The 27,478-nt window shown below is 36.2% G+C and overlaps 2 protein-coding genes across 2 annotated transcripts in view; one reads left to right on the top strand and one right to left on the bottom strand.

The window, feature by feature from the left end:
• Positions 1 to 5,470, top strand: part of LOC134753665 (MAP kinase-activated protein kinase 2) — a 32,188-nt gene extending 26,718 nt beyond the window's left edge. The window contains exon 8 of the mRNA XM_063689607.1: positions 1,000 to 5,470. Within this exon, the coding sequence (XP_063545677.1) occupies positions 1,000 to 1,071 (72 nt within the window). The 3' untranslated portion in view covers positions 1,072 to 5,470. The remainder of the gene's footprint in view (positions 1 to 999) is intronic.
• A 183-nt stretch (positions 5,471 to 5,653) lies between these two features.
• Positions 5,654 to 27,478, bottom strand: part of LOC134753660 (serine/threonine-protein kinase BRSK2) — an 83,292-nt gene continuing 61,467 nt past the window's right edge. Inside the window, exons 21-26 of the mRNA XM_063689601.1 lie at positions 23,137 to 23,218; positions 20,114 to 20,257; positions 17,671 to 17,792; positions 15,714 to 15,773; positions 13,676 to 13,763; positions 5,654 to 13,354 (exon numbers count right to left, since the gene is read on the bottom strand). Coding sequence (XP_063545671.1) covers positions 13,221 to 13,354; positions 13,676 to 13,763; positions 15,714 to 15,773; positions 17,671 to 17,792; positions 20,114 to 20,257; positions 23,137 to 23,218 — 630 coding nt within the window. The 3' untranslated portion in view covers positions 5,654 to 13,220. The remainder of the gene's footprint in view (positions 13,355 to 13,675; positions 13,764 to 15,713; positions 15,774 to 17,670; positions 17,793 to 20,113; positions 20,258 to 23,136; positions 23,219 to 27,478) is intronic.

Here is a 27,478-nt window from a genome sequence, read left to right as displayed (position 1 = left end):
TTACAGGTTTCCATTTCGTCAATGTTGGCCATTATTCTGATGCATCTTTTTTGAAGAATAAATATTTTATCTATGTCGGTACTATTACCCCATAATACGATTCCGTAGGATAATCTGGAGTGAACGTATGCATAGTACGCTGCAAGAGCTGTTTTTAAGTCCGTTACGCGTTTGAGGTGATTTAGGGCATAAATGAATGACGATACCCTTTTCGTCAGGTTTTGTATGTGTTGCTTCCAATTGGTACTAGTATCTATGTCGATCCCTAATAAAGTTGTTGATTTTATGCATTCTAATTTAATATTATTATAAGTAAGGCTGATTGGCAAGTCTTGTTTTTGATAAGGTTTGAATTGTATGACTTTTGTTTTATTTAGGTTAAGTTCAAGATTGTTGGCTTGTAGCCATTCCTCTGTTTTTTGTAGCGTTTGGGTTAGTATTGTGGCAGCTTCCTCAGACTGAGTGCAGGGAAATAATATTGAGATGTCATCTGCAAATAACATACAATGTACATCTAATATTTTTGGAAGGTCATTGATATAGATAAGGAATAACAAACAACCCAACACGCTGCCCTGCGGGATAGAGCCAGTTACAGGGACTCTATCTGATTTAATGTGTTGTGTTAAGCCTGTTTCGAAGTTAGTATTTGCAATTTCAACATATTGGAATCGATTTTCTAAATACGATTTAAACCATTTTAATGTAGAGCCTCTAACTCCTGTGTTATGCAATTTAACTAATAGACATTCATAGCTTACTCTATCATATGCCTTACTCATATCGAGTAAAAGGCCTACTGCGTATTTTTTATTGTTAATTTCATCGAAAATTGTTTGGACATATTTATAAATAGCTAAATTTAAGTGGGGCTCCCATACAATAAACGTGATTTTTTGCCGTTTTTTGCTTAACGGTACGGAATTCTTCGTGCGCGAGTCCGACTCGCCCTTGACCGGTTTTTTTATTTAAATTAATAGTTTTTTTTTTTAATTTCAGGTACAAATCAAGGCACTGGAGCAGAGCAATAACTCCCTACTGAACAAGAGGCGGAACAAAGTCGGCGCCTGAGACACGGAGTACTTAGCTTCAACTAAACTGTAATAAGGGCTCACTTACAGTGGCGGCGCGTCCATAGAACTCGGTTCCTACCGGCTTGCCAACTGACCTTATCCTACAAGTCTTGAAGAAAAGGCAAGCTGGCTTGCCTAAGTAAGTTTACGATGTCACTATACAGCAGCAAATAGCAGTAGAATTAGATATTGAGGTTTTCAAAATCATCTGCACGCAATTTGATTGTTAGGCAGAGGGAATATATTTCCCACAATAACTTCAGTTTGTTTTTCACTCTTTATCAATCTTGCTCGTAAAAGGTATAGACACGTAGTCAATGCGGTCTGTAAATCCTAAATTTTGACCTAGGGCTGTAATGTACGTCCGAAATTAGGCAGAAGTATTGTTTTTTTCCCCTTTTTTTACTGAAAAGTCTGATGAAAAACATTGTGTGTGCCACGGAATAAGGAACTCGTGTTAATTAAGCCCTCGTCTTCGGCTTTGGGCCACTCGTTTGTAAATTCTTGTTTACCGCCCTCTGTTGTTTGTTGCGCGTCTTGTTGTGTGCACAATACGAATTACAATGGTATGCAGGTAATTTTGTAATACCTCGCCTACTTAGCAACTTTTGCTGCTGAACTGTATATTTAGAAAAGTTAGTAAGGAAGGCCTAGTTTTAATATTTTGGCCATCCATTTAATTGTAAAATGCTGCTTGCTATAATCAGATGAGTTTTGGTTAGAATCATAATTTTGTTTAGATTTTTTTTTATACGTCATTTATACGTATTTTTGGGTTATTCCCACTAGATACCACCAAGTTGTTACCAGTGGTATATTATAATAATAAAGTGGGAATTTTTTTCCCACCTTTTACCACTGGGGGAAAATAAACCCCATTAGTTACCACCAAACCATGTTGGTTTTTCAGTAGTTACCACTGACTTTTTTCCCAGTAGTTACCAGTGGTAAAAGGTGGGAAAACAATTCCCAGTAGTTAACACTGTTAACAACTTGGTGGTAACTATGTAGTGGGAATAACCCGTATTTTTTAGCATTTTTTAGTTTTGTAGTGAGAATGACTTAACCAGAGAAATAAATAATAGAGACCTTTACCCGTCCCATGAGTCACTGACAGTGTTAATACAGACATGTGTCGTTTTCAACCAAAAGGGTACTTATTGTCGCTTGTCAGTAAGGCGCTATTTCCATATAGCTTCAATTAGAAATCAACCTTATCGACAAGCGACAATGTGGTACCTTTTGGTTGAAAATGGCACATATATGCTAGCGTCTACGTACAGATATAGTGCATAATTGTTTTCCATCGTATTTTCTCGGAAACGTTCGCATTCGTCGTGCTCCTTCACCTCAGTACTTTTTGTACCGAGACTGACTGAAATAGCAAGACATGATAAGACATGTTCGTATACACGGCGGCTAACGGTGCATTCCCGTTGCCAGGGAGGTTTTGGGATTATACTAAGCAACTGTTACTATGGGACCAACCCCGAAATCGCGAAAAAAAATTTGGCTGTCATACATTTTGGCTGGTCCATTTTCTATGGGAGGCAAAAAAATTTTTTTTTTTTCTCGTGGTTGGCCCCATAGTAAAAGTTGCTCAGTATAATCCCAAAACCTCCCTGGCAACGGGAATGCACTTATTTTTTTTTCTATACTGTTACGGGTCTGGGTAAATAATATAAAAAAGTGATCAATGTACCTGCCGGTACTTTATATACACATCAACACAGATATTATTAGGGAAAGTTGCTTGCTCCTATTTAATACATAAATATGTGCCATTTTCAATCAAAAGGGTACTTATTGTCGGTTGTCAATAAGGCGCTATTTCCATATAGCTTCAATTTGAAATCAACCTTATCGATAACCGACAATGTGGTACCTTTTGATTGAAAACGTCAAATATATTGCATAAATACACGGGGGTTCACGTAACCCTTATTACAATCACTTACAATGTATTAAGCATCACTAGTTTTAGTATTTAGTATAAAATGAAAACAATCACAATACTACATTTAGTCGTAAATATATTTTTGATGAGACACTAACCTTATAAAGAAACCCGCATTTTTCTCCAAATGTTAGGACTAATTTTTATTATAGTAGCAGGCAATTTGACATGTCATACACATGCAGAAAAACCAGTAGATTCAATAAGGCTTTGTTCCCTAGGGGGAGGGGGGCTTAGCCAAATCTCTATGTATGAAAAGTGTCCATCAAAAAACAGTAATTAGGCGGCGCCACCATACACCGAAATACTACCAAAAACAACCTACGTAATTTGGTCGGGTTATTTGTTACCTTATATGGTTCATGTTATACTCATGTCCCAGAGCCTAACTAGCGCCACCGGAGAAATTAGGAACTATTATTTAAAGCTTAACGCGGTCACTTTTACAACAATTCTGCCATAAGAGATTGCGATCCTTTCTATACCATCCATATTACAATGCACACCCTGTTTCAATCTAATTCGAACCTTTTAAAAACTAAATTAGGGTAGCATTTCTTTTGTTTCATTGTTTTCTAAAGCAAACGAAAGTCACCCTAATCTACTATGCAACAAGGTTCAAATTAAAAACAGGGAAACTTTGTATGGTGGGCCTTACGAGGTTAAGACATCTGTTTCTGGAAATGGACGCTGCAAACATATTTCTGGGCTCGGCTGTGACTGATGATTGCCTAAAACTGTTACTTAAGTATGTAGTTTTCGCCTGTATCAACATTCTGGGCACTTGTTTCATGCATGTTGCTGATTTGGAATAATACAAATTTTAAACTTATTTTGGGTAAGTACGACTTAGGTAAATAGTATTTTTTTCTTTATTCAAAATCAAAAGTTTCTTGATATTTTAATTAAACAATAAAACTAGCTAGTTCGCCATTAGTTCAATTAATACTTAGTGATATAATGTTCAGTATAGAAACATTAAAGTATTTTCTGATGTCCAAAGCGTCGTGTTTTGTATGTTACGGATGGCCAAACTTAACTTTCCAACTTTGCCGTCGAAAAATGTAAATTTTCCATTTTTAATAATTCAATAGTGAATTATCCTTGTACAATTATTTCCGAAACAACAATATTTTGATATAGTGCGCAAAGTTACCAACTAATTGAGTGGGCAAAGTTGGTCAAAAATAATGGTTGTCTGCTTGGGCAAATAAATGAAAAAGGTTGTAAAACGCTATTTTAAAGACGCGTGTAATGTCAATTTTTACTCTTAGGGGCTGTCGCTGAGATTTCTATAAAAATGATAAAATAAAAATTATTTAATTCAGACTTTCAAAAAATCCATATTTTGTTAGTGATACTTAAACTAGGGAACCTATAAACTAAGTGTTAGTCTAATTATAACATTTACAACATTTACATAATTAAGAGCTATCTATGCTTTTTGGGCTCTTATAGTAGATATAGCAATACAAAGTACATAGTAAATGTTTTACAATTTATTCGTTAAAATAAAATACCTATTTTATTGAAATTATATTGTATCTGTCTTACAAGAATGTTAAATAAAAGACAAACTTTGCATTGCCATTTCGAAATGATCGTTACGAAATAGACTTAAAATTATTCGCGTCTATATTTTTGCTATTCAGTCCTGTCTAGAAAAACTACTCAACGAAAAAGAATCCTATAATTATAATAGGCACCAATAGTAAACGATATGATTATACTTACGTATATTATATTCATAATAGCCGCGATATCTGATATTCGTCAAAATGTTACTTTTAAGAAGAAGTGTGTTATTTTTATGTTTGCCGTCCAAAAGAGAGATGTAGGGAATATTTTTCTAAAATTGGAAAATGGTGCATATTTTTTTTATAGTTTATTAAGGATAAATGAACTGAAATGAAATTAAAGTGGTTTTAAAACTCGATTATTCTCATTGACTGTACTATAAGATTGGTATGTTTACTTACTGCATATAAAAAAAACTCTAGGGGACAAATAATGTTAGAAGAGGGAAGTTAGTATTTTTACAGACAATACTTCCTATCGTAAAAAAATATATATACTTATAAGAAAACGGGCTTTGTCTCATTCAGTAATTAGCATAATTTGTAAAAGTCACAAATATAACAGCTGTATATATGAAATCACATTGCCGTTATGTATGTAGGTATAGGTAGTTTGTAGTAAATATATGTAATCTGCATTTGTTTTTGCTGAAATCCATTTTTTTGTATTATGTAACTTAACTACTTAATAAAAATATCATTTATTTTATGATATAAAAACATCACAAAATCAGGAAGATGGAAATATTATTTTTTGTGTATTTACGAAGGATTTTGGTAAAAACTGTAACCTTAGTTGTAACTGACTTAATTATTGTGAATAAGATGCGTGATTAATGGTTATTAAAATTGTACAATAATAATTATTTGTTATTTAATTACCTTGTGATGACAGTTGTGACTGCCCCAACCCCAATTAACTTCAACTTTTTCCCAATTAATTTTAACTTTGCCCTGAATTAATTTCAACTTTGCCCCAATTTTAATTTATGGTATTCATAAAAATTATGACCTGCACTTTAATGTGTTGAAATGAAACGAAATAATTTAAATAGTTGTTTTATTTATTTATTTTTTATTAACCAATACCTTAAGCAATACAGTACAGATAGCGATGCTTATGTTACGAATGTACAGCAGTCGCCTTAGAAAAGGCATAAGTCACATTATAAGATCTCACGCCTTCTCCGGGCGTAGGTCTCCAAACAAAAAAGCAAACGACTAACTTCGAAGACCTTAAATATATTACAATAGTCACAAACACATCAAAATAACAATTTATTATTAGTATTACATTTTGCCCGTTCTGTTGATCACTAGAAGCATTTGAAGGCATAGCAATTTAAGAAGACGTCGAATGCCTCGAGTGAGTTTGTAAGGTATGTTCATCGCCCATATTAAATGGTATGTGCAAGGAACGCTAGAAAAAAAATACAAATGAAACCTTTTTAAGGGAAACTAAATGTTTAACAAGCTTTATTTTATAATCAACGTAAGAAGTAAGAATTGGGCAAAATATGAAAAAGTTCTTATCGTTCAGATATTTGAAATGATAGAGTAGATAGACAATTTATGCAAAGGTTGATTTGTTCAATATTTTTTGTCAATTTTGCCTAGAATCAATACGTTTACTATTTAACATACCGTACTGATGACTCGTTTTTTTAGCGTAACCCACGGGGGTCTTTTCTTATTATAACATGTCAGGCCTTCTCATGTTGTCACAAACAAGTAGGATATGAATATTTTGTATTGGCCATTTTTGCTAAAAGCTTAAGTGGTTTATATCATAAAAAGCTAAATTCTCAATATACTTTCATCAGTTGAGTACAAAATTACATTTCACAATGTTTAGATGGTCAAAATAAAATGGGACCATGGTTCCCGCTCCTCCGCGAGATCCCATTTTACTCCGACCTTCATATTTTTGAACACAAAAATATATCATATTTTTATTTATACACGTGGGGTCTGACTTAAAGGCAATATCATTACAATAAACAATATACAATTTATTTATGATTTAAATGATCCATCCATTCTCTCAACTATGACATAACCTACCTTTACCGACTTATCTTTTTTTAAGGCAAATTCTACTGCATTTTTAAACATACCTAAAGAGTTGGGAAAAATACTGGACGCCATGTTAGGACTGAAGTATCTTTGGTACAAGATTTTTTGTACGTTTGATAAGAATCAGACGATGAAGATTGACAAGTGCATGTTTTAGACTTACTTATGAGTTATCTAATAATAAGCAATCCAGGATGCCTTTTACATTCATTACAATTTTAACGTACTGTGAAATCGTTAAGTGTTTTTACCCTGAAGGTTATTTTGTTTCGATAAAAATTACAAACAAATGGGCATTACGATAAAATTCATCGGAGGAACAAGGGCTTATAGTTGGCTTAGTTGGAAAAGTAAGATGGAAGAAAATAGTTAAGTGCGGTAAAGATATATTATACCTGACATATGATATGTGACTTCAGGTAATCAATGATATATGCATGACAGGGGCAATGTGTGATGATAAATAAATGTATATACAAATGTTTTTCGCAGTTGACAAGGTACAAGACTACTTTGGACTCTCAAACTTAAAAAGAGCAACTGTTATTTGAGTTGTGTAAGATCTTAATTCGAAATTAGGTCATTTTGGGACCATTTAGTAAATTAGTTATGAGTGTTGCCAGCCATACAAAGGAAAAATCTAAAATTTGCTAGACAAATTTGTATCTATATTGTAAGAAATAGAGTTAATTTTATTTTGTTTGAAAATTGTATGACCGATAAAAGCAACTTTCAATTAAAATGATTTATATTTCATCGAACTGAATAAATACTACATTTAGCTAGCCCGTAAACCGTAGTCATCTCATGTTATAAGTTGGTAAGGTTATGTATTATTTAATTTCAGATAAATTAATTTGCAAACCCTTAGTTAATCAGTGTAGGTGTAGCCTTGTTAACTGCCAACGCTTATAATAAACTTATAAATAACGAGATCATTATTATACACTAGCACCTGAAAATAAATTACGAACTAAGTGTAATTAATATAATTATAATAAATGTACAAATATCAACGAGTATAGTAACTTAACATCCAATACTGCAATGTTCCATCAACAATGTAGTTTAGTAAAACCAGAAACTATTGATTGGTTCGAAACTTTGCCCATTATTATAACTTTACGAAATAACATAAACGCACTTTTTTTTATTGGTTTTCGAATAAGTGAATTTGCTTTATCGTATAATTGTTTACTATTTTTAAATAAAGTGGGCAAAGTCATATCAAACGGGCAAAGTTACATAATCTTTTTAAAATAAGAGCCGTTTTTGACCGAACACTGCTTCATGAAAATTTTATAAATTAGTGACTAGATGTATTTTATGTTATGTTATGTGATGTTTTGGTGATTTTTGTATATGATAAAAATACGTGATTCTGTATATTGCATTTTGACTGAGATCTACAATAAAATTTGACTTTCGCGTATACAGACACATTTAACGCTCTCTGCTATTTCATAATACAGTAATATTCAACTATATATATGGTTTATACAACTTTAAATTATGTTTTAACAAATAAAACAAAATAATACTTTTAATTTAACTAAATATAAATCAGTATACATAACCCTTTCATTTGTAAGAATTTAATGATAGAATACGACTATACTTTCGACATTTAGAATTATGTGTATGTACGTATGTCGTTGCTACTCATACATATAAACATCATACTGTCGCCATCAGAAACAATGGAGTGATAATAAAAGCTTTGTTCAGATATTTGTGAACACCTAGGCCGCTCCGATATATATGATGATGACTGTAAGGTAGACCACAAATGAAAGGGTCTCCAAGTCAGATTAAATTGACATATTTGTTACATATGGAAAGTTTCGCCCCTGCATCTTACAGTAATAGTATATAACCGGACATATAAGCATTTATAAATATATTGAATGTGGACACCGGTTTCGACTAAGTTATGTGCACACTATATAATTTATTTATACATAGGAGGCAGAAATCGGAATGGTAACATGTATTTTTGTTTATTTTATTTTAAGTACTGTAATCCACTTTGATTATACATTATGACGACCCGAAGTAGAAAATACATCAATATATACGTGTCTGGTATACCATTGATCGATTCCTGCCGAATATCTAAGCAATGCCTATGGTTAATATGGCAGTAGGTAGGACAAGGCAGATGATCGAAGGCAGTCGCTAAAAGGTATTGCTCTTAAGTTTGAATAAGGCTGGGAATTTTAAAGCATAAACAGTCAAGGCCATGGCATAGATATATACGTTTACTAGCGACCCGCCCGGCTTCGCACGGGTGCAATGCTGATGTATTACACATATAAACCTTCCTCTTGAAATCACTATTTAAAAAAACCAGCATCAAAATCCGTTGCGTAGTTTTAAAGATCTAAGTATATATAGGGACAGACAGACAGCAGGAAGCGACTTTATTTTATACTATGTAGTGATGACCGTGACTGTACATGACAATTGTCAAGAAATGACATTATAAACATCGTCATCAATCCTTTAACATAATTTTTATTTCAAGTTGTTTGTGGGCAAAGTTATAATAAAAACGTGATATATTAATTATATAATTATGACTTTGCCCACAAATAATAATACCTTTTGACTGTCGGTCAAAAGTCCTGTCCGAAAATTTAATAGGGTTTGTTTAAACACATTCTTTGCAAAAATACAGCGTTAAGTTAACATCTCCAGGCCTTACCTATTTTAATTATAATTCAGTACACGGATAGCATTTAACATACAATGGGCGGTTTCAATAATGTCACACGTTGGGGATACATCTTAATTTAACTATTAGCCCCATAGACATAGTATATACAAGTAGTTATAGACGCGCCATCGAGCGACCGGGGGTAAGAGTAAGAATATTCATATAAAATTTCGGCAGCATAGGATTTTTTCTCTTTCACTCTTATAAATTTCGGTATTTCGCCATCGCCTCCTACCTATGATGCCACCCGGTCGGTGATAAGGACAAAGCATGGCATTATTTTCTCTTTCCTCTTATAGGAATCGCAATAAGACTATCTTTTCTCTATCAAAGCGCGTCAGGCCCTTGATTAGCCTATATTGGTATTTTATTTTAACTGATGACTAAATTACTTGGGTAATCATTTAATTCATTTTGGGTAAAATGATTTACAAATCAAAACGCACAGAACTGGCAGCGATTTTGTGAAAAAGATTTAAGTTTACACGTCACTGTAAATCTCACGTTAGTTTTTACAAATTGATAATGTACCTATATAGTAATACTGACTCGTTTAGTTAGTGTAGTAGTTTTAATACTGAAGCGGATGAAACAACGGGTCAAAAGTACAGTCAGCAGCAGAAGTTGCTAAGCGGGCCAGGTGTTCAAAATGATCTTGACGCGACTTTATTGTTAAGAGAATAAGAGCGTGTCAAGGTAATTTTGGACATTTCGCCCGCTTAGCAACTTCTGCTGCGGACTGTATCTGTCATCCTCGAATACTTTTCAAAATAGTGATGTATCTCTACAATTTGCATTACAAAGTAAGTAATTGTACTACAAATAGAGACTAATAATTTTTTGTTAAGCTGTTATATAGAGAATGGAAACCGTTTGATCCATAGTCTGATAGTTCTGATACGTTAACTTTGATGCTTTGATACTGGCAGTAGGGTAAACTCCTTTTAAATGGGCCTCACGGTAAAGCCGACGAAGCCGTGAAGCCGTGAGGTCCCATTTCACTTGCTTTCCTGGGTGTCATGCTTCAAAACTTGTATCACCGAATTAGGCGTGTCACCAAATAATGCGAGTTTACCCTACTAGTAAGTATTAGTAAATTCTATCGTTTAATGACCTACGTAATATAATAACTGAACTAATTTTTAAGTCCAATGATAAAGCTACAACGATATGATGAGGAATTAAAGGCAAAATATTTTTTTAATTAAACCAGCTTTTCCTAGTTTCGATCTTATAACTAAGATATAGCCCCAACGCATATAACTTTTAACGTACATCAATTAAGCTTACTAGATACAGCTATTATATATAGAATATATAAAAAAAATCGCTAATTCTCATTGGGCGTTAAAAACTCGAATTTTGGCTTTAAAAATACCTTTTAAAAAACCGACTCTGATACCGAAAGCACTGCTATATTTGAAGATTTTTGGTATTTCCTATGTTCTTAATAGCATCGCCAATTCATATGCCAAATCGAGAGAAAAGGCCTTTATTTAACTGATTTAATAAAGCGTTAGAATATAATAGGAAATTATATTATTATTTAAAATGATTTTCCAAAAATCTTCAACAGTATTCAGCAGATTCGCCAAAAAATATATACATGATAACTACTCCAGAGTCGGTTAAAGATTGGAAGTTCGCCGAATTTTCTCGAAAATGGTGTTTGTAAGGAAGCGTCTGTGAAATTTTAAAAATCTTATAACCGTCATTGGCGTAACTACGAGTAATCAGATACCTACTTGCAAAAATTTCGTCATGTTTTCGCAGTTTTGCTAATGTCAGACCAAGCTAACTCTGCATCGCATTTGCAATGACGAAGTGTGTTGTCATTAGTGTCAAATTTGTATGAACATATCACGTTTATTATGAGACTCCCTCACTTTGTTCCGTGCAAAGTTAGCTTGGGCAGACTATTGTATAAAGAGATAATATTCCCAGTAAGCAAATTGGGACTGTTAAAATTGTTATTTTTTGTTCTAAAACCCATAAATTCTTTTGTTGAGACGATTTTTTTTGTTTGATTGCACCAATATGTCGAACCAATCTATTACAAAATTGACAGAAAATCAGGATGATTTGGATAGTGATAGCTGATCGAACTGTCGTGTACTGTTTATATAGGAACACAGTTTATGAATATTTGCGACTTCAGGGTGTCACATGCGCGTTGCCGACTCTTACTCACTCATTAGATCAAGAAAAAAAAGCAGAAAAAGAAGTATAGTAAGCATCAGTTACTTAGGTCATAGTTACGCCGATGTCAACTGTAATTAGCCAATTTATAAGTCCATCCGTTTCCATTTTTGTGCACTCCATACCAAGCCTAAGCCAACTAATTACCTAAATCTTAATACTTTTTAGTATTTGGAGTAAAAAAACGAATTTGACTAGATGCTAATATCTCTGGTGTAAATGCCATGATTGTTGCTCAATTATGACTAATTTCGTAACTTTGCCCACCCAAAATGTCACGTGAATTCCGCTCTTATGAATGTCAAAGTAAAAACGTCATTGGTTAGCAAACAAATACTTAAAACAAAATATCGAACTCTGTATTGATTTATGTTGTAGTACTTAATTGAATTGCGTAGGTTTAAATTTCAAATGCGTACTCGTACGGGCAAATTTAGTATAAAAAATATTTGGCAATTTACACCAAAGATATTTGTTAGCGATTTGAAACTGTACAATAACTATTACCTCAACAACACGCGTATTTGTTTATTTATTTGTATTTAAATACGCAGAATTATTTTGTCTAAAAAACCTTTCGAGATTTTTTAGTACAAAACATTTGGAACTGGTTGATTTGCGGTATTTAATACATTTCAACGTGACGCCTCACAATATATCTGTCACATACAATTGTGACAAATATTGTCTACTATGTGTATAGTACAAAATGTGACATACAATAGTACACGTACAACCGGTACAATCTATACACATGCAATGTGAATATGTGTACTATTTTATGTTATATTTTATGGTGCACTATCAAACAGTGTAAGATACAACACCAATATGGTATCTACTCCAATACAGTCGCATGTTGTGTTACAAATATAGTAACAATTAACCAGAGAATGTTATAATAGCCATTGATGAATTTTAAATTCAAACATCTCTAAAAACTTTGAAAAACACACGGTTTTAATTTCAAATGTATCAATATATTTTATCTTGGACACAACTTTGACATTAAAGCAAAATTTACTACAACTTTTCCAACATTGTGCCGAAATTATTCGGCAACTTTGCCCACCAAGACGTCACGTTAATTTGCCGATATGAATATCAATTTACTAAAACTTTGCCAACATACTATCGCACCTTTGTCAGTATGATTATGCCACCACAATTTTGCTCATGTGAATAACAAAAACATTCGTCGGGCCTGTCCCGTACAGACGCATTGTTCATTTATTAGCGTTCTTTCTGCATTATTAACCAGACGAATTTTTTAGGTTCGTTTGTTATAGAAAAAACTCCTCATAAGCAAAATTAGTGTCTGTACGGTACACTGGTAGACTGCTCCCAAATATAACTTTTCCCACACGCTACCTCCATTTTGCCAATATAAAATGACTTTGCCGTGTGCCGCATTTACAAAAACGTCGCGAGGCGAATAGCGAACAAGAATACGCTCGAATAGCGAATAGTGGACTCAGAAAAAACGAACCTCTCGCTATCGCGGAGCGCGACAAAATTACTACAACTTTGCCCACACGTTACCTCAGCTTAGCTGACATAGCATGACTTTGCCCAGAGACATACGTAACTTCCAAGGTTAAGTGTTTGTAGTTTGTGTCTCACGCGACGCGCGGCAAGTCTCGCTCGCCGCGGCGCTCACGTAAGCTGTTGTTGCGGCGCAGGTCATCTTTGAGGGACGAACGCGAGTCGAGGGAGTCGCGGTGCTCGGAGGACGAGCGTTTTGTGTGGGTGCCTGTAAAACAGAGAACATATTTAATATCGTTATGAAAAAATAATGCATAAATCCTTAAGCTGATAAGAAAAAGTCGATTCAGAAAAGTTGTCATTGATTAGTGTAAACGTTGTTTGTCATGAAAAGTAGACACAATCAATGTCATTTTTCGAAAAATTCTCGAGGAAACTAATTAATTAACCCTAAATGAATGGTAAGGCTGGAAAACCAATATACTGAGACCCGATTACCAATCTACTGAGACCCGATTGGCAACATTCGGTACTAAATAGCGATAACTACGACTGCCCACCAACCTAAGATTTAAAGAACGGTTCTTACCGGGCAACTCTCTGGGACAGCTCATGATCTCGTGGTCGAGGGAGGCGGACGCCGGCTCGCGGTCGACGCGCCGCCGCCGCACACTTTGCTGCAATCGGACGACTGTCATCATGCATAATGATAGCGTTACAGCAATGCAGCATTTTTGTATCGCCCCTGATGGCATGCGAGCTAGACAGCGCTATAGACACGCATTGCGCTGACTCGTTCGCACGCCGGAAACGCTGTTTTGATTGCTTTAGCTTTAGGCCCTTTTGTGGCTTGGTACGGGTAGTAAGAAATTAGTGCGAAATTAATACGCCAACCAGTTAATAAAGAAAAAATGTGGCGAAATGCATGAATGAGCATTTTTAATACTATACCGACAAGTCAGAAAAGGGACTTAAAGGCACATTTTTGTAGAAGTGACAGGACATCTACCAAATAACCGAAAAATTTCATAAAATGCTTAAGCAAATCTAGTAAATATATATCTATAAATGTGAGACGGTTGAAATGTTTAAATAAAGACACATATCTCTGTCATGTCATAAAAATCGTCTAACTTTGCCCCGACTGGATACACAATCATTACAAAATGTTTGATGGGCAAAGTTAAAAATAGTAATTGAAAGGTAACTTTGCCCATTGACGAATACCTAATTGGCAAATTAAGTATTGATTGATAAAGTTACACTTAACATCCGAATTTGTCGATTTTATGGTTATAATACTGGGTGAAAAAAAATAATGGGCCCTGGAGGGAAAGTGCCTTAAAACCTTAAGTTAGCTCATTTTACTTAAAGGAAACATTCTTTTATTTTTAAAAAGAAACAAAACTGCATTCAAAGGTTTTTAATTTTTTACTTTTACCTACTAAATATTCGATTTTATGGATATTTTGTACGACAGACGAGTATAAGACCTAAAGTTTCTTGGAGAATTGTTATCATTAACATTAACTGTATCAACAAAATATAATACACAATAAAATACAATTTACATACAATTTCATCAACAATACCTATACCTACTACTATTAGTAGAATAAAATAGCGAGTTTTTATTTCTTGGAATTTTTAGTTTAGTTAAAATGAGCTAACTTAAACTTTTAAGGCACTTTCCCTCCAGGGCCCATAATGTTAATGATTAATGGGCCATTAATGATTTTATGATTTTTTGTAAAAAATGCATTTTTGATACAAGCTTTTATCGCTGACTGTACTTTTCTTTCCACAGGCAACTAATACTCATCGAGATAATTCTAAAAACCCCAAACACAATTAGATTGCGTTGTTTTATCACAGAGTTCCTATGATCACCTCCTGTCTCCATCATCAGATCAGCTCGATGGTACCATAATATTGCATTGTCACCTGACTTACATATGTATAGTTGGTCAAGCCAATCTTGTCAGTAGAAAAAGGCGCGAAATTCAAATGTTCTATGGGACGATATCCCTTCGCGCTTACATTTTTTTTAAATTTGCCGTCTTTTTCTACTGACAACATTTAGGTACTTGACCAACTATACCAGTAGGCCGAGCACATGATTGACGCGACAGTATCTCGCCGTGAGATAGACTACCCGTCTTTTACTAACTGTATGAATTAAAGGAGGACGGGTAGGCTATGTCGCGGCGAGATACTCTCGCGCCAATCATGTGCTAGCCCGGCAGGGGTGCGAAACTCCTCGCTTTGGGCAGACTCGGCTCCGTTCGGCTCAGCATTGCTCCGAGCAGTTATTAGGGTTGGCACAACTTGATGTCCCTTTGCGTGCACGACCACAGATAAGATAATGACTTGAATTTTGACAACCCTAAACAGCCGAAAGGGATAGTGCGATACATTAGAAAGGGACATCATGGTTCGACCCTGAACCGCTGTCAAACTTCGGTTTTGTAGGAAATTTCTTTTCTGTTCTGTACTTTCTCTAGTACTATTTATTAAAGCAAGGGTCAAGGAAAGTCAAGGATCGTCCTTGTCTTTGTTCAATCGAAAAAGAACCTTATTTTTAAACAGTTTTAGATTTAAAATGGTAGAAAGGAGTAAATACTTACTTTGTACCCACTTGAACCGCTGGTTACTGATGAGCTCGAACCCAGCGTGTGGGATCCGTTCTGTAACAACAGTTGTTAGAAAACACCTATAGGTACAAGCATTATATTACAACAAAAACGGCTGGCCGAACAATTTTCAACTTAAATTATAATAGACCGCGAGCCAGGCGCAAATTTCGTCAGTCATCGCCTCCCGGGCGAAAACTCTTATAGCGGTTAACGGCTATGTATTATGAACCCTCGTGAACGTCAGCTGCCGCTCCGTTGGTGGGTTGAGGAATGGCAGCCACCGAAACGCGTAACACGGTCTTTCCACCGCGATACAATAGGCTGACGATTTGCTTTATTAACAATAGCATCTAAACTATCATCTGACAAAGTATCAAACGGGAGGCGATGACGCCGATGACTGAAAAGAATTTTCTTTTTTACATGTTCATGTGACCAGCTGACGGTCTTTCCAAAGCGATACAATCGGCTGACGATTTTCTTTATTCACAATAGCATCTAAACTATCATCTGACAAAGTATCAAGTGGGAGGCGATGACAAATTTTTTATTATAGATTTTATTTGCTGCCATTCCTCAACCCACCAACGGAGCGGCAGCTGAAGTTCACGAGGATTCATCATACATAGCCGTTAACCACTTTACGAGTTTTCGCCCGGGAGGCGATTGGTCATGGAAATCTGTTTCTGGCCCGCGGTCTATGACCAGAGTAACCGGAACTCTAGTTTCAACTCCTACGGTTACTCTGGTTATAATATTAGCTGAAAATCGTTGAGCATTAGACTTTTTGTTTGCCGCTACATCTACTGTCGAGTAGCAGTACTGAGAGTTCCACTACTCGACGCTAGATGTCGACTACGAAATAAGGCGCGAAAACTTATGTATGGAGTTGAAGTGGTAACTAGGTATATTTCTCTATGGTTCTTATAATTCGGTCATACGGAAACAGAAGAAGAGTAGAATAATTTGACTGTGAGAATTACTAGATTTCATTTATTTTGATTGTATGAAATTATATGAAAAGAATATTTGTTATAACATAATTGAAATTGATTTAATTTTAATGTTTGATTTTATTATTTTTTATTTGCATTATTTCTAATTTAATTCAATTTATCTAGTTTTAAATTAATTTATTTCGTTTTAATTGAATCGAATTTGTTTTTACCTAATTTAATTAGTTTTAAATATGTTGTGTGCCCTAGCAGGCCGTCATGGACTGACATTATTTCATTATTTAACACCTTTTTGATTTTATGTACATGATTTTACAACAAATAAATGAAATTAAATGAAACATTTTTGCCAAAGATGAAACGGAGACGCTTTGCTCGCGTTTCGCGCTCGCTCGGTCTAGGCACAGAATAACTAATAGTACTACCGTACAGAAAATTCACTCCTTCACAAAAGCCAGATTTAGGTACAAAATTATACCTATACTCGCCGCCTGCAAGCAAAATTGATACTTATAACCGCGCACGAACCGTGAATCTTCTTTGCGCACCGCAGTTTTATGACCGAGCTGCGAGTGTCGGCACGGGTTTGTCACTTGACAAGTTTTTGTACCTATACCTACTGATTTATTATTTTTAAGATAAAAATGTAGGAATTACAAACGTAAACATAAAATTTTTAGCCCGAGATAGTATCTCTGATTCTCACGGAAGTAGGTATGCCACAGAAGTACTTATTCCTTTGAAAATATGTCGGTCAATATAGTCCGGAATTAAAAAAAATTTTTTCTGCTTCCTTGTTCTTCCGTTTATTCAGAAATCCGTAAACAGAACATTATCTTTTACACAGATTAGATCGCGATTTAGGTTTCGAAGCCATTGCGTATTTTCAATTTTGCGCGAGCGGCAGCCCACTGCCATACACCTGCCCGGGCGGTGCGCCGGCCAAATATACCTAAACTGCGCAGTGACACCCCCCTGGTCTAGGCACGCACCTGGTCTAGGTTGTCTATGGAGTTGTGGCTGGTGTTAGTTGGGCTCTTGGTGGTGTCGAAGGCGTTATCCTCGTGTTCTTGATGATGAGGTGTCTCCGGGCTATCTGGGATTTCGTTTGCCGCTGGAAGATAGAAGGGAAGTTAATTTTTCTAAAATTATAATATATCTGTAGGATGCGTGGATTGGAACGTAGGGAGTGAAAGAGTGAGTGAGAGAACGAACTGCAGAATGAACGATGTGTAAATGAGAGAGTGTGATGCTGAGTGTTAGTGCGTGCGAAAGAGATAGCAAAACGCCATCGGCAGATTTAAAAATGGTAACCGTAGATTCGAGACTTGATTTCGGATGTTACGATGTGAGACTGTAATTTCATGTTTTTTTCCAAAAATATAAGTTTTTATAATTATTTTGAGTTGTTTGAGTTCGCCCGACCCACATTTCCATATCACTAAATTGCGCTATTAGGGTGTAAATGCAAGATTTATTATTTAAAAAAAACTTAAATTATTATAGTGTGTGCTATTAGTATACACGGTAGCTAAAAAATAAGTGCATTCCCGTTACCAGGGAGGTTTTGGGATTATACTGAGCAACTTTTTCTACGGGACCAACCCCAAAATCGCGAAAAATATTTGGCTGTTTCATACATTTTGGCTGGTCCATATTCTATGGGAGGGTAAAAATTTTTTTCGCGATTTCGTACTTAGTTCTCATAGTAAAATTTGCTCAGTATAATCTCAAAACCTTCCTGGGAACGGGAATGCACTTATTTTTTAGCCAACCTGTATAAGTTATCTTCTCAATTTTTAAATCAATTTTCACAATTTAATACCCACTCCACCGCTAAAACTAGGACAAACTAATTAATTTTAAAATGTACCCCGGTTTGATAGAATTGTCGTTTTCATATATGGGGCATTTTCTATGAAAAGGGACCTTATTGTCGATGGCGCTTACGCCGCACAGCGTCGCGCGTCATTATATTTATATCGGAGCATCGTTTATAACGGCGTAGGCGCCATCGACAATAAGGTCCCTTTTTATAGAAAATACCATATATATGCCTCTATATTTATAAAATAAAACTATGAAGACGGATGATATCGCGTATAATGAATTTATAATACATCCCGACGTTTCGAACCCTTTACAGCGTTCGTGGTCAACGGGTGACTCTACGAACGCTGCGAAGGGTTCGAAACGTCGGGATGTATTATAAATTCATTATACGCGATATAATCTGTTTTCATAGTTTTATTTCATGAGTAACTATCGCGATAACTGAAGACAATATTATGCCCCTTTATTGTTGCCTAAGCGCTGGTGGCCAACTTTCAATCCGGAGGTCGCGGGTTCAAATCCCGGCTCGTACCAATGAGTTTTTCGGAACTTATGTACGAAATGTCATTTGATATTTACCAGTCGCTTTCCGGTAAAGGAAAACATTGTGAGGAAACCGGACTAATCCCAATAAGGCCTAGTTTACCCTCTGGGTTAGAAGGTCAGATGGCAGTCGCTTTCATAAAAACTAGTGCCTTCGTCAATTTTCGGGATTAGTTGTCAATCGGACCCCAGGCTCCCATGAGCCGTGACAAAAATGCCGGGATAACGCGAGGAAGAAGAGATTGTAATTTTTTTTCTACTAACAATAGAATATGAATAAGTCACAAATGTAAACATTTAATTAAGTAAGAGTTGCCAACAAACTGGTTACTCTAGTTTGTTGGCGTTGGCGCATTTATAGTATACTAGCTTTTGCCCGCGACTTCGTCTGCGTGGACTTACCTAGTAACCGCAGCTAGAGTAAGAATAGCGCCTGGAAAAATTCTCATAGCAATCTAAATTTGAGCATATTATGCACACAAATTAGCAGGCACTTCGTTAATTATCTTAATTCCACCCCGTTTTTTACTTTCGTAAGGGATGATTTTCCGGATAAAAACTATCCTATGTCTTACGGGACTCAACCTATCTCTATGCCAAATTTCATCTAAATAGGTTCAGCGGTTTAAGCGTGAAGAGGGAACACACAGACAGACAGACTTTCTCATTTATAATATTATTTAGTATGGCTATGTAACTGTGTAATTGTTTTATACGAATAAATGAATTAATAATAATTATCGAGATCGCTAGAGCAGTTTCTGAAGAAATTACCAAAAATATTATGCAAATGTACCTGAAAACTGCTACTGTATAAATAAAACTATGAAAACGGATTATATCGCGTATATTGAATTTATAATACATCCCGACGTTTCGAACCCTTTACAGCGTTCGCGGTCAACGGGTGACTCTACGAACGCTGCGAAGGGTTCGAAACGTCGGGATGTATTATAAATTCATTATACGCGATATAATCCGTTTTCATAGTTTCATTTCATGAGTAACTATCGCGGTAACCGAAGACAATATTATGCTACTGTATACTTAAATACTTACGATGTGACGGGATGTTTCTCCTGGAAGCCCTCGGGGAGGGAGGGTGCGGGTGCGGGTGCGGGGGCGGGGCCCGGCCTGCCCCCGGCGCGCGGCACACGGCGGCCTGCACCACCTCGCACACGCGACGGAACCGACGGATATTGCCTGTGGCACAAACATTTGTGTCATTTTCAAATAAAAGGGTACTTCAATTTTTTTAACATGCAGATACGTCTGCGAGCGATACTCCAAAGGATAGGATATTATTAGTTTTTTAACAGGAAAAATTACCCACTGTTTTCATTTCTGTCGTAATATTTTCTATATTGTACTTTATTTTATGTTAAAATTATTAAATTATCAATTATTTGCATGTCGTGTCCTCGACTGAATACTGATACATGTAAACCTTTTCTGTTGTCATCTTATACACGTATTCTGGCAAATAAAGAAATTCTATTCTATTCTATAGGATAGGAGGTTGCGGGTTCAAATTCTGCCGGAAGTGTAACTTTTTCCATTTTTTTCCTTTAATATAAAAAAGGGTACTTATTGTCGCTTGTCAGTAAGGTACTATTTCCATATAGCTTCAATCAGAAATCAACCTTATCGACAACCGACAATGTGGTACCTTTCGGTTGAAAACGTCACATTATACTCGGTGGTAAAAAATAAGTGCATACCCGTTGCCATAGGTTTGGAATTTTTTTAACATGCAGAATACGTCTGCGAGCGATACTCCAAAGGATAGGATAGGAGGTTGCGGGTTAAAATCCTGCCGGAAGTGTAACTTTTTCCATTTTTTTTCCTTTAATATAAAAAGGGTACTTATTGTCGCTTGTCAGTAAGGCACTACTTCCATATAGCTTCAAATCAACCTTATCGACTAGCGACAATGTGGTACCTTTTGGTTGAAAACGTCACATTTATACGCGGTGGTAAAAAATAAGTGCATACCCGTTGCCATAGGTTTGGAATTTTTTTAACATGCAGAATACGTCTGCGAGCGATACTCCAAAGGATAGGATAGGAGGTTGCGGGTTAAAATCCTGCCGGAAGTGTAACTTTTTCCATTTTTTTTCCTTTAATATAAAAAGGGTACTTATTGTCGCTTGTCAGTAAGGCACTACTTCCATATAGCTTCAAATCAACCTTATCGACTAGCGACAATGTGGTACCTTTTGGTTGAAAACGTCACATTATACTCGGTGGTAAAAAATAAGTGCATACCCGTTGCCATAGGTTTGGAATTTTTTTAACATGCAGAATACGTCTGCGAGCGATACTCCAAAGGATAGGATAGGAGGTTGCGGGTTCAAATTCTGCCGGAAGTGTAACTTTTTCCATTTTTTTCCTTTAATATAAAAAAGGGTACTTATTGTCGCTTGTCAGTAAGGCACTACTTCCATATAGCTTCAAATCAACCTTATCGACAACCGACAATGTGGTACCTTTTGGTTGAAAACGTCACATTATACTCGGTGGTAAAAAATAAGTGCATACCCGTTGCCATAGGTTTTGGGATTATACCAAAGATAGATATAACTCCGTAATAGATGGATACAGTCTAAGGAAAAAACGTGCCTCGAAAATCAAGAAAATTTGATTCTCGTTCAGGGGCGCTACTAGCTTTAGCTTACTGTCGTATAGATGGCGTTGACGGTTTCGTTTGTAATTTAACAATTTTAACGCATATCAGTGAAAGAACATGGGTCAAAATCATAAAAATAATTAATGCAAATAAAAAAAAATCATTTATCCATATTTAAATACATTTTATCGTATTTTTATAAATATTTATTTTTAGTTTTAAAGTGTGTCGACAGATGGCAGTGAATTTACTGGGGTTACAAAATTTACTATGACAGTACCGCTCTAGTATAAGTTACTCTATGATTATACTGAGCAACTTTTACTATGGGGCCAACCACGAAATCACAAAAAAAAATTTAGCTGTTTTTTACATTTGGGGTCATCCATTAATTACATCACACGTTTATGGGGGGAGGGGGGTCAAGGAAATGTGACATGTTGTGACAAGGGGGAGGGGGGAGTCACAAACTTTGTTACGTCACATTAACTTATTTAAATTATTTAATTCGCTGTACTTTAAATAACAAGTTTTTGGAACGATAATCTTTTATAATCGTTAAATTTTCTTTCCCAAATTATTACTAATATTACTAAATTATAAAAGGGTTATAAAATTACTAATATTTCTAGTGTCAAAAATATTTTGATAAAATATTAATAATACTTAAATCGATTTGCCGATTTCATTGAAAAAATGTGACGTCACACCAGGGGGAGGGGTTTGCCAAATGTGACCAAGTGTGAAGGAGGGGGGGAGGGGTCAAAAAACCTCGAAATTCGTGTGACGTAATTAATGGATGAACCCTTTTGACTAGTCCATTTTATATGGGAGGGTACATTTTTTTCGCGATTTCGCGGTTGGTCCCATAGTAAAAGTTGCTCAGTATAATCCCAAAACCTCCCTGGCAACGGAAATGCACTTATTTTTTAGCCACCGTGTATAACTCCGTATAAGATGGATACAGTCTAAGGAAAAAACGTGCCTCGGAAATCAAGAAAATTTGATTCTCGAACAGATGGCGCCACCACGTTTACCACCTTTGGTCTATTCTCGACTAGATGGAGATGACGATTTCGTTTGTTATTCAACAATTTTAACGCATATCAGTGAAAGAACATGGGTCAAAATCATATAAAAATAATTAATGCAATCATTTATCCACATATAAATACATTATATGGTATTTTTAACCATCTCCATTTTTAGTTTTAATCGTGTGTCAATAGATGGCAGTGAATTTACTATGACGGTACTCGTCTATCCTACATATCCTCTTTGACTACAGTATTTTGTGACGTTATCAACCAAAAGGTACCACGTTGTCGGTTGTCGATAAGGTTGATTTCTAATTAAAGCTATATGGAAATAGCGCCTTAGTGACAAGCGACAATAAGTACCCTTTTGGTTGAAAATGGCACATTTATTTAAATTTCAATGATACTGAACCCACCTGACAATAATGTGAAAGTGATAGCGTATAGATATTCTTTCCCGTTCTCGCCCGGCGCCTTAGTTATAGTTGAAATATCAACCTGAAATATACAATTCATTACTTATTCAAATTAACCAATAAAATGTATTCAATCAGACCAGAGCTATTGTCACCCACCCCAACTATTACTATTAAGCTACTCTTATGCTAAATCTTATGCTAACCACCTCTTAAGAATTTACCCCTAAAATTTGGCCATGTGATCGTCTAGATAGTAGTTAGAACCCCTCGAAGTGTACCGCGGAACCCTAGATTCTTTAATGAGTATCGACTAAATTGTGGACTCCGGTATTATTCTATTATTACCTATATTTTAAGGAATATTTATATTTATGGTACTGAAGATATATTAATATGAAACTAAAGGAATATTTTAATAGTTACAGTAGTAGAAATAGTAGATTGTGTCGCTAGGGAGGAAATTGACATATTTACGGTGAGGCCGCACATCAAATCCTGAACGAAGCGAATGATTCCATAATTGAAAACTGAGCGTAGCGAAGCATTCTAAAATAGTATTCCGAGCGTAGAGATGAAATTAATATTACAATTTTGTTAAATCTATTCGTGTAATGTAAATGCTGTTAAAGGCTTACTACATATGACATTATTTAGGTAATTGCAGCATATATGGTTAATATGAGGTTAAAAATGTTATTGGAAAAATGAGTTTAAAAATGTTTTTGGTGAAGTCCCGCTACGCCTATTAAGCCTTCGGGATAACATACGAAGCAGCACTCCCAGGATAAGCCCATTTACACCCTAGCTTTTTAGGAAAAGTTATAATTATACTATCACCTTCTAAACGATGTGTGAGTTCACACGTACTGCTTCGCATGCTCGATGCGGGTCAGAAGGCCTTATCCCGTTTTAAAACATCATTCGGGTCACCTATCCTAACATTGTAGCCAGACGGGCTAAGACCAATGCTTCGCAACCTAAGCATTCCTAGATGATCTGATGAAAGAAGCGCCAAGTATCATCAGTCAATCAAAATTACTTCTTTTTTTTTATGTTCAAAAGCTAGGGATACTAATCCCTTTTCCCAATTCCCAGAACTGAAAGTATAGACTAAATTTCTAGTCTTTTAGATGTATAAACGAAGCACTAATGTTATTTGCTATATTTTATGAGACTGAAATATCAAGTTGAGCATTATTCCACTCAAATTCCCATTGGACTGCTCTTGCCTGCCAAGGGGTCCCTAAAACAAACCATTTTTCTATCCCAGAACGATCTGTATGCCTAAACCCATCTTGATATTTTAGGAATTTATTTGGAAATACCTTAGAAACCTGATTACAAAACTTAGTACCTCGTCTTTACTCCAAAAACCAGAAATTTAATAGATAAAAATAAAGATCTCATAGGAATTTTATTTATTTTCCCCAGATAAATTAAAAGTTTGAAAGATTTAGGCAATAGAATCCTTTACCTTTTAAATACACATATTTTAGGTTAATGAAGCCATATTTTTAAGTCTTTAAAAGAAGAAGTTATATCAACCATATCAGATTCTTAGACCAAGCATAAAAGAGACCCTACACACAAATACCTACAGACAAATAGTGTATGACTCTACCCTATTTATAATCCTACCCTCTGGCCCTACTCTATGTACACCCAAAGCACAGATCGCACTTACCATTGACCTAGTGCCTCGGAATATACACAAGTGTATCCCTACTAGAAGCTGGAAAGTTCGGTAGACCAAACCGAGATTAGCAAAACTAATGGTCCGTGTATTTGACTCCCCCTCCTACGCTCGCAAGCCAAAGAAAATAGGAGGTAAGTCGCCCTATTCCGTGTCTATCAGTGGATCGGCACCCTTTGCACACACCAGCACCAACCACATGAGAAGTCCTGCCGCAACTAAGACTAAATATATAATAATAGTCACGACAGAATCCTTCCCCGCAATCAGCACTAGCATGCGCCAGAGCACCGAAATATATAAATATATTTAATAGGGGACCAGATACCAATTACTGCCGACTTTAGTGAGCTCAGATTACTCCGAATGGCACGCACGTGATGCCCTCACTTCCATCTAACAGCTGGGCTTTGAGACCTGGGAGATAGTTCATCTCTTATGTTGGTAAAGAAGAGATGCCAGGCCCTCTCAAGCCTGGAACTAAAAGACTCCTAACCACCCATCACCTTTAACACCGCCAGGCGTGATGAATGTTTAGTTGGACAAACTGTCAGTCCAAGCAATGATCTGGCTTCAAAAATAGCAAAATACCCCATAGAAAAGACACTAAAATAACTAAGAGTAATTTTACTAGTATAATTTCTCACAAAACAAACAAACTAAATAAAGAAGTGAAATTCCCTTAGGCACCATTATCCAAGCTTAACATTACGAAAATTACTTCTCGCAAAATTAAACCTAGACACAATTCCAAGTACCTGCTATGCAACGATATTGTCCCTGCATAACGTGGCGGCACTTAGAACAATACAGTGTAGAAAATTTCACTTCACGGCACTCAACACTACACACAACACATCAGTAAAGAATCTCCACTATAGTCCAAGTTTAGCGTTACGACGATATTGTCCCCGTAAAACCAAACACAGACCAATTCCAAGTCCTTGCTATGCAACGATATTGTCCCTGCATAACGTGGCGGCACTCGGAACAACTCAGTATCGAAAACTTTACAATAAAATAAAACCCATACATAGCAGCAAAGAATCTCCACAATAGTCTAGGTTCAGCGTTACGACGATATTGTCCCCGTAAAACCAAACGCAGACACAAATTCTAAGTTTAAATTTACCAAGATAATTCCAAGTAAAACAAACACAGAAAAAGTAGCAGAGAAACTTCGCTTACCAGTACGAAAATTACGCCCAAAAGCCAGAGTCACGACTAGTCCGATGGTTGAAGAATGAATGAATCCCTCCGTGCCCGCTCCGGCCTTTTATACCTTTTAGTAGCGACAGGCGACTTGCGACAGGCGACAGGTGACAAGCGACCAGCGACCGGCAACTGACGACAAGCGACCGACGACTGGCGACATAACAATAGGATATTGACGACAAGCGACCAGCGACAGGCGACCGGCGACCAGCGACAGGCGACCAGCGACCAGCGACAGGCGACCGGCGACAAGCGACCAGCGACAAGCTACCGGCGACAAGCGACCGGCGACATAACAATAGGATACTGACGACAAGCGACCAGCGACTGGCGACAAGCGACCGGCGACTGGCGACAGGCGACAGGCGACAGGCGACCGTCGACAAGCAACCAGCGACAGGCGACCGGCGACAAGCGACAAGCGACAGGCGATTTATTAAGACAAACATTATCCAAAAAGTACCAGGATACCAGAATTGAGAAGGTCGTTCGCCCCATGGCACGTAACGGCGCTCGACTCAAGGAGAAGGTCATATGTCCAATTGTGTTTACCAATCCTTACGGCCTATATCTTAACGTTTACAATCACTAAATGTCGATTCCCCCGATATCTATCCCTTTCACGCATGCGATGTTTGAGAAGGACAGAGACATTTACAACGACATCCACATTTCACGCACACATAGATAGCAGTTCAGTTTGAGGAGCCCAAACAAATAATAAAAGAGGGAGCGTTCTGAAATCCATTACATATGAATCTGATATATTATTTTACTTTATGATATTTTTAGTTTATTTCCGAATTCTTCGCTCACTTCAACGTGTTTTACGTTTATTAATAACAAATATGTTTAAAACAAATTCCGGAAATTAAGATTTAACTATCTTTTACACGTAAGTTTTACGATCAGAATGTAGTATCCAAAACGTTATTGCATGTCATATTGTACCAGGAGCAACAAAACGTCAATTCGACATCCTGTCAAGCTGTCAGTCTCCGTGTCATTGTCAGCGCGCTGCAATTTGTTATTGAACCTTTTTGTTTATTTCTAAGTTAAAATACGGATCAATTTAACGAGAACACTAGTGTTAAATAATAAAACATGGAATTAAGTGCTTCAAGTTTCATCTGTCAGAATATTTAGTGGAATTATGAACGAAATATGCGACTGAAAAGGATTTCAGTTTTACAAAGGTATATTTTCCTATCTTCTATGTTTTTGTAATGAAAAATGAGCTTAATACTAGGCTATAGGGATACGACCAGTCACACTATTCATCTTTTTCACATTGAATAAAAAAAACCGGTCAAGTGCGAGTCGGACTCGCGTTCCAAGGATTCCGTACATTACACAATTTAAACAATATATTTTTTGTGAAACGTGAGTGAAATGTCTTTAAAAAACCCGTAGGGGTCGGATCAAAAACTA

This window comes from Cydia strobilella, chromosome 27, assembly GCF_947568885.1.
Source record: "Cydia strobilella chromosome 27, ilCydStro3.1, whole genome shotgun sequence".
Lineage (NCBI taxonomy): Eukaryota > Metazoa > Arthropoda > Insecta > Lepidoptera > Tortricidae > Cydia > Cydia strobilella.
The sequence above is the reverse complement of the archived record's forward strand: the minus strand, read 5'-3'. Positions and strand labels throughout refer to the sequence as shown.